This window comes from Thalassophryne amazonica, chromosome 7 (assembly GCF_902500255.1).
Source record: "Thalassophryne amazonica chromosome 7, fThaAma1.1, whole genome shotgun sequence".
NCBI classification, from domain to species: Eukaryota; Metazoa; Chordata; class Actinopteri; order Batrachoidiformes; family Batrachoididae; genus Thalassophryne; species Thalassophryne amazonica.
This window is the reverse complement of record NC_047109.1, coordinates 16,187,151-16,195,615: the sequence shown is the minus strand read 5'-3', so window position 1 is coordinate 16,195,615 and position 8,465 is coordinate 16,187,151. Positions and strand designations below refer to the sequence as shown.

At 41.6% G+C, this 8,465-nt stretch overlaps 1 protein-coding gene across 1 annotated transcript in view; it reads left to right on the top strand.

Moving 5' to 3' along the window:
- Positions 1-2,996: 2,996 nt before the first annotated feature.
- The window catches only part of c7h8orf37 (chromosome 7 C8orf37 homolog), a 61,732-nt gene continuing 56,263 nt past the window's right edge, over positions 2,997-8,465 (top strand). The window contains exon 1 of the mRNA XM_034173893.1: positions 2,997-3,154. Within this exon, the coding sequence (XP_034029784.1) occupies positions 3,012-3,154 (143 nt within the window). The 5' untranslated portion in view covers positions 2,997-3,011. The remainder of the gene's footprint in view (positions 3,155-8,465) is intronic.

The window sequence follows — 8,465 nt, the reverse complement described above, 5'->3', positions numbered from 1 at the left end:
AGAACTTTTCTCAGAAACACCATGAACCAGGACAGGCTTAATGCACTGGACATGTGGTCAACAGAAAAGAAACGTGACGGAGATGGACTTTAATTCAGAGGGTCATCCGCCCTTTTCAGGTTTCAAATCCCACAAAACCTTGGAGAGGTCGCCGCGCTGTGAGTTCTCAGTAACATTGAGAACTGCATTGAGACGCTCTGATCATGCTGCACTTTAACCGCTGCACACAGACTAACATCACAACATAAAACTATTTTTATATTGTGCCTAAAACTCTCATGAATATATTCTCTGGGTTTATAGACGTTGTTATTGTGTTTGTTTTATGTAAACATGCGAGAATCACAGGCTGTGTCTCTATTATTTTCAGTGGGAGTTGCTGTGAGCTACGCTCGCTTCCTGATCATGTCGTTCTGGTGGAAAGTGAAGTTTGCTCTTTAATGTCTTGATTATTGTTCTTTACAACACTGTTTGTCCTCTTTGTTCCAGACTAATATATATAATATGTCTGAAATTCGGTTTGCATTTATTAAATTCTACGCAGATTAAACGTAGCAGACATGGATTATTTGTTATAATTGTTTTAGCAGGTTTTCAGGGTATCATGCATGCAGTCTCTTATTAACGTGATGAAAAGCCTAAAAAAATGTTTTTGTAGTATAATATTCATTTACAATCGTCGTCATGTGGTTTCTCTATGTTGTTTTGACTGCAGCGACTCTCTGGCACACAAGGGATTATGGGATACATGAAAATCCTGGATTGAGAAATTTGCAGTCCAGAAAGAGAGGAGGGCAAAATTTCTGGTCGAATGAATGGTGTTGGACAGCAATAAAGTAGGTTGTATTGTGATTTTGTTTTGCCTTCAGTTTGTTGTTTTGTTGCCCCTGTATGAAATGCGTTTTTATTTTGTTTCCTCCAAAGGTGCGTCCCCCCTTAAAATTTTTATCACCAGTCAACACTGCTCGAAATAGTCTGTGTGCTGCTACTAATATTGGAGAACTGCAAGTGATCGGGAAATCTGTATGGTGAAATTTTATGATAAATTTCAAGAGGACAACCTTTCTGAGAGAACGCCAACACACACTGTCATCATCAGTTGTCAATGGCCGCCGCCTCCGCTAAATGGACTGCTTAAAAGTCCTAACACAAAGTCCTAACACTTCCTAAAAAAGTCCTAACAACTCCTACACATGACAACAACTCCTTATTGGTCAGTGAGCTCCTAACAACAACTCCTTATTGGCCAGTGAGCCAATATAATGCTGAGCCTGTTGGCGCTCATTCATTCGGCGCAGCGGCAGAGCACAGATTTGTTAAAGCATTTTAATCAATTTTTTTGGTCAAGACGCAGACATCAACAGACAGTAAGTATTAATGTAACGCAAGCAGTGTGTTCTTTATAATTTGCAGTTTAAGTGTTTTTCTTCTTGCTCATTCTGGAAGTTAGCTTTGAGTTAACATGCATGCTAATGTCTGCTTAATGTCTTTTAAATCACTTCAACGGTATTATTATTAAAAACAGCATTTTCAGTTTTAGAAGTATTTTTTCTTGTTCGCAGTGTGTTCTTTATAATTTGCAGTTTAAGGATTAAACAACGAGAAGCCGTGCATTATACGGTTTGAATGCACGAGGCGAAGCGGAGTGGTGTTATGGGCCTTTCACACTGAACATGTCGGAAGCGTCATATGTGTCAAAACTCGTTCTAAAAAACATTTTTAATGAGACGCGTTGCTTTTTAGAGAAGCGTCGCATCAAAAGCCGAGCTAAAGCGACGCATCTGACGGGAGCGCGCATTGCCGCTTGTCGGCAGGCTGACACCGTCAAAGTTCAGCCCAATCCAACTGTCGACGCACTGAGCTGTGACGTAGCTTCGCGCTGTCCAATGGGAACGACCCGAGAAAGGGCCAAGAGAGTGCAGGTTTTCTTTGCAGCCACTGATTATCACTTTGAGCAGATGCAGTTAATCAGTGAAATCACCTGGTGGAGTCAGTGGCTGCAAAGAAAACCTGCCACCCTCTTGGCCCTTTATGGAATCAGTTTGAGGCCTCTGAAACTGTCTCAGTCTGAGGTCAGTGTGTGTTCTTTTATAATTGTGTGATGTCATGTCAGTAAAACCCATGAGGCTGTGATTAAACAAATTTGTGAAATCACTGCTTGTGCTATACTATATCTGTTATGTCAGGGTATATCATACTATTACTATATCCTACTGTTTCTGATACTCATATTTTTTTTGTATATATTTTTCCTTGAATGATTAATGATGAAATAAGCCAGGCCATTTACAGCTTATCATAGCTGGTGGGTGGGTGTGTGTGTGGGGGGGGGTTGCCGTTTTCTGTAGGAATGACGAAGACTGGGAAACCAGACTCATACTGGGTGTGATGACGCTGTATGCCCAGGGGAAACATAAATTTTCAACAGGTCAGAGACTGGGAGGGAAGAGATGGAGGGCAGGGCCTGTGTGTGGTTAAGGCGATGGACTAGAAATCCATTGGGGTCTCCCCGTGCAGGTTCGAATCCTGCCGATAACGCGTCCTTTTTAATGTCATCTTCACTGCATAATGTAAATTATATATAATACTGTTTTTATATTTTGTGCTCCTGTGCAATCACGTTAGTTTACACTCAAATCAGACACACTGTTTTGTATGTCTTTTGTGTTTGGGTCGTGTTATGGTTGTTGTTGTTTTTGAATTATCAATAAAGTTAGCTTAAAAATGTCACAACACTGTACTTCCTTGTTTTATCAAAATAAAAGTTCTGTACTTATTTTTAAGATATAACACACAGCATGAATGAAGATGATCTATAAACAAGAAATTCATATAAAGTAAAGCTAACATCGTGGCAGATTAATGTTTTGGTTTTTTAGATAAACAATTTCTTTTGATTTTATTTTGAAGGCAGGATCTGCTGTTACTTAGCAACTCTGGGCGTGTGCTTTGCCCGGCTGTTCGCGCGCAAACAGCAGAGACATTCTATGGCTAACAGGACGGACTGAACGATGGACGAAGACCTGCGCGAGCTGCTGGATGACGTAGAAAAAAGGTTATGTAGTGCCGACACCGGCGGGAGTCCATCCGCGTGGGAAAGCTCGTGCAGAGACGGAAAGCACGGGAAAGAGAAGGCCGCGGACAGCAAGTTGAGGTAAACTATGTTAACTTTTGTTAGCTGATGACCTTATAGTTACACAAGAAAGGGAAAACTATAAAGTTCTGCCAAATAGAAGGAATCGTAATGACAATACGCGTTGGGCGGGGCCCACACAGATCAGTGCTGTGCATAAATAACACATCACATCCAAATCAATGACAATCCCTTTTAAATATTTTCACTTTGCAGCATTTAGCCTCAAGGATCAGATGTGGTTTGGATCAGAATTGTGTCCAGTACAGGTGGGAGATGGATCACATGAGCTCACCCTGTGTTCAAACTCATCACATTAAAAACAAACCTCCACTTCTATATTTTTTTCCTTTTGGTTTTCTCTGTGCAGCTCCACATTTAGGCGATAAGTTGTGACTGAAGTTATTATGAGGACTGCAAAATAACTATGATCTAATTTTCGGTTCATTCTTTTGAAATCAAACAGTTTAACATGCAAAAGAGCAATTTTTGCAGACAAACGGACAAACACAAAGTGTAAAGTTGGACTCACCGGTGTCAAAAATGATTGTCAGCCGGGGAAGAAATAAAAACAGCCAGAAGAAACATAGAGGAGACTGTCCAGGAACCCATGTTCAGTTCTAACTGGTTTGGTGGCTTTCGCGTTGTTAAAATATATAAATGTATGAATACATACTTTACACACATGCACACGTGTGTGTGCATATATATAATTGCTGCTGCAATATGTGCTTACAGGCAAACTCGGGAGGCGTATGCTTCGTTGTCACTGGACGATAGTTTGGTTTATGACAAAGTGAAAAGCACTGTGGAGAGATCATATGAGTTTGTGCCAGAGGCATATAGACAGAAATTTCGGCATTGTAAAAAAAAAAAAAAAAAAAAACTTGACCATCAAAATTATGTGGACTTTGGATGTGATAAAACTGTGTTGTTTGATCATTGGTGCATTGCGCAAAATGTTAAAAATTTTGATCAGCTGCAAGAGCTAATTTTGGAGGAATTTAAGAACTGTGTACCAGAAAGGATTGCAACTTATATCAGTGAGCAAAAGGCTCTGAAGGTTTCAGATGCTGCTGTTTTGGCAGATGTTTTGGTTCCAGTGTGCCAAGAGAGGGGCACTCGGAGGGCTCTGGTCAGTCCAGTTGGGTGAAACGGGGATGTAAAAAAAAAAAAAGTTTGGCGTGATAGTGATCCGGTGTGTCATTGTCACAAGTGTGGGCACATTCAGGGCTGTGAAAACTCGCGGAATTCCGCAGATTTCATCATGGGGGGGGGGTGTGGTAGTGATGTACTCTTTAATCGTGAACATCACTGAGTTTTTAAAACGCTTACCGCAAAGCGTTTTTTTTTTTTTTTTATGACATCGTGTAAGTTTTATAAGTCTACGGACACTGATCTGTGTGTTACAGATACAAATCAGTTTCCTCGGATCCGCGGCGCTTTGCGGAGGAAAAATGCCACTCAAAGTGTAGCTGTTACGACAGTTGTCGTAAAGCAGGACTGGTTGGTTGCTGCGGCGATGCTGTGTGGCTCCTGTGCGACACTTAAGCTAAATGTAGCATGTGGACATCCCAAACTTTTAGAGCTTTCAAGTTTTTAAAAGATTTGTGCAGCATGTCTGTGTCACAGAGTGACGTCGCAGAAAAAGATGGCGAGAAAGACGGTTTGAAAAAGTCTTATAACGACAAGAATCCGTGGAATCGTCACTGGCTTCGTCAACACACCTGAAAGATAAAAGAAACGGGAAAAGTGAACTGTGCCCTCTCAGGAAACACGGTAAGAATTTTTATCTCCCTGGAAAATAAACATTCTGCTGTTCAAACAGGATTTTAGACAAGATTATGTGACTTTTTTCACTAATCTAGCCTTTCTTTCATTGTAAAAAGACTTTGTGGCTTTGAATGGATTTGGGCTGTATGAATTTACACAAGAATGACTTTTTACTATAAGGTATGTTATTGATATTTTACCATGATTTTCCAAATATTCTACAAGCTTTAGCTGTGGTTTTTGAAATGCTGTAACAATCTTTCAGGCTTCATAAATTTCATGTAGTTTAATTGTTCTGAGTTAATGCATAATTTGGTTTACATTTAAAAGGAAAATCATTCCAGGTCCTACTTCCATGTCATATTCTATTATTTCAACATCATCACTGACAGGTCAAATAAAAGGTTGAATGTAGAATCATTTAAATATGCACTAATTTTGAGATTTGTTCTTCTAGGAGATGCTGAAAAAGTATCATTAGATAAAAATTTAATTCTGGGGCCCCACAGGGCCCTAGACCCCAGCTCCTGGACGCTGTGCATCCCCCCTGCAAATTTTCCTTGGATTTCACAATTTTCATTTCACAGCCCTGCACATTAAAGTAGTTTGTGTTCTGCTAAAGTCAAGAATGTCTTGTAAGCCCAAAGGAGTAGGTTTAGCTGTGCTGTGGAACATAAGGTGGAAAACATGAGTTGTGAACCGTGTGACTCGTACTTGCCTTTCATTCGTGAGGGGTTTGTCTCATTGATGGGAGATGACAAAAAGGTGCGTGTCAAAATTTTGCGCGACACAGGGGCATTTGACTCGTTTATCCGAGCTGATGTGTTGCCGTTGTCTGAGGAGTCGGAGACGGGCACGCGGGTTCCAGTTCGAGGTATGGGTTTTAATGTGCTCTCTGTGCCTTTGCTTAAAGTGTCACTTGAGTGTGAACTGTTCAGTGGGGAAGCAGTTCTGGCTGTTCGTCCTGCATTTCCAGTGGAAGGTGGCTCCATTATCTTGGGTAATGGTTTGGCTGGGGTGCGTTTGTGGAAGGACGTTGCTGGGTCAGCTGTGCAGAAGGAGGCGGAGCCTGTTCCTTGTCTGCTTCCTCAGACTGAGTGCAATAAAACAGTTCCTCTTCACGGCGTGTAGTTACTCGGGCTGTGACACGGAATGAGGTCACGAAGGGGAAATGTGGGGAAAAAATGTTCATGTACCTCTGTCTGATTTTCCTGTGTCCTTGTCTCGCAGTGAGCTGGTGGCAGAGCAACATGCTGACGTGTTTTTAAAAGGCCTTTTTGATCAGGTGCGCCCAGCAAGTGACATCGTGGATTGCGCGTGTGGGTACTTTCTTCAGGGTTCACTGTTGGTGAAAAAATGGTTGCCCCATGTGGGTGTGGTCCGTGATCCTTTGTTTCAATCGTGGTGCCCAGTAAATTTCGCGCTGCTGTGTTAAAAATAACACATGAGTCTGGACATTCTGGGGTGACTAAAATGTATGACCGGGTCCTGAGAGATTTTTTTTCTTTTTTTTTTTGGGCCACGTCGATAAAAGGACGTTTCTGCGTACGTTAAAATAGGGCTGAAACGATTACTTGAATAACTCGAATAATTCGATTACAAAAAATGATCGAAGCAAATTCTGTGCCTTGAAGCTTCATTTAAACGTTGTAGTACATATGCCAGGTCTGTGTGTGGCACTGTAATGTCCCCAGAAAAACAGAAGACTAGAGCATGCGCTCAGGCTGTGTAACAGCTAATAATTTAGCCCTTAAAGCTACTGCTTTCCAATGTGACGAGTAAAATAAAGCCTTTTAAGAGAAAGAGGGTCCACACTGATCATGTGAAATAGACTTACTGACCATTTAAAATGAAGCAGTGTGTTCGTGTAGAATTAAAATCACACGGTCTGCTCAACGTGGTGAGTGACTTGACCCGACGGCCGGGTACCCACAGTCAAAGCCGGCTGCTGTTCAGACTCGCACTGTGTCGCTTTTTCTGGGCAACACAATGCTTCACAAATACGGTAACTTAAAAAAAAAATAGTAACTGCGAGGCTTGCATGTTCAACCTCCTGCTGAAATGCATTTGCTGAATCGCAGAGAAACAGGGATTAAAAAAAAAAAAAATCACAGGGATCCAGTCCATCAACCTTAAAAAAAAAAAAAAAAAAAAAACTCAAAATGGTTACATTTTACAAGTTGGGGGAAAAAAAACACAACAGAAAGCCACATCCCATCACCATTTCAGCAAAATGTGAAGACTTTGGCAAAGGAATATTGTGCCATTGCTTAGGGAGAGCCCTGGACTATTGATGTTTTAAAAACGCAAAAGTGTTTTTTTTTTTTTTTATCTGATTACTCGATTACAAAAATAATCGATAGCTGCAGCCCTACATTAAAACATGTCGTGTGCCAGCTCACTGCTAAGCCTAATCAAGTGTTAAAGTCAGTTCCATTGAGTCCAATTGCAGTTGCATCTGAACCATTTGAGCATTTGATAATTGATTGTGTTGGGCCTTTGCCTCATTCAAGGTCTGGGTCATCATATTTGCTCACAGTGATGTGTCAGGCTACATGGTATCCGGCAGCTTATCCATTGTGGACGATAACTGCTAGGACAGTGGTGCAAGTGCTTACTCAGTTTATTTCTGTGTTTGACATTCCAAAAGTCATACAGTCGGATCAGGGCAGTAATTGTACATCTCATTTGTTTGGCCAGGTCTTGAAGCAGCTCAGAGTGCGGCATATCGCGGGGGCAAGGCTGACGGTTAATCTTGCAAAATGTGAGTTTGCGAGGGCAACTGTTACCTACTGGGGTCGTATAGTTGGTCAGGGGGAAGTCTGCTCTGTTGCAGCTAAAGTTCAAGCAGTGGAGGAATTTCCGGTTCCCAGTACTAAGAGAGAACTTATGCGTTTTCTTGGACTGGTTGGTCATTATCTGTGTTTTTGTAAAAACTTTTCCTCAGTGGTTGCGCCGCTAACTAACTTGTTGCGCAAAGATGCTAAATTTGTCTGGTCTTCCCTTTGTCAGCAGGCATTTGAGAGTGTGAAGAAGCTCCTCTGTGCAGATCTGGTGTTGGCTGCCCCACGTTTAAATGAACCATTTCAGCTGTACATGGACGCAAGTCTTGTGGGAGCTGGAGTGGTCCTGATGCAGTTAGATAATTCTGGTTTGGATAGACCTGTTAGCTATTTCTCAAAGAAATTTGATAGACATCAGCTAAACTATTGAAAAAGAGACACTTGCGTTGATTTTGGCCCTGAAGCATTTTGAGGTGTATGTGGGTGGTGGGGCTAAAATTACTGTTTATACCGACCATAATCCATTAACATTTCTGACCTCAGTTAAAGCGCCTAACCTGCGGTTGGTTCGTTGGTCCTTGTACCTGCAGGCATATAATCTGGACATAAAATATATTAAGGGAAAGGAAAATCTGGTAGCGGATGCCTTGTCACGCGCCCCTGTGATATTCGTCTAACTCGGGCGAATATCTGTCATTTTGGGTGACTGGGCATGGACGGAGGGCCTCTGAAAATGCATTCCGCACGACAACAGCATGTTATTTGCATTATTGTCA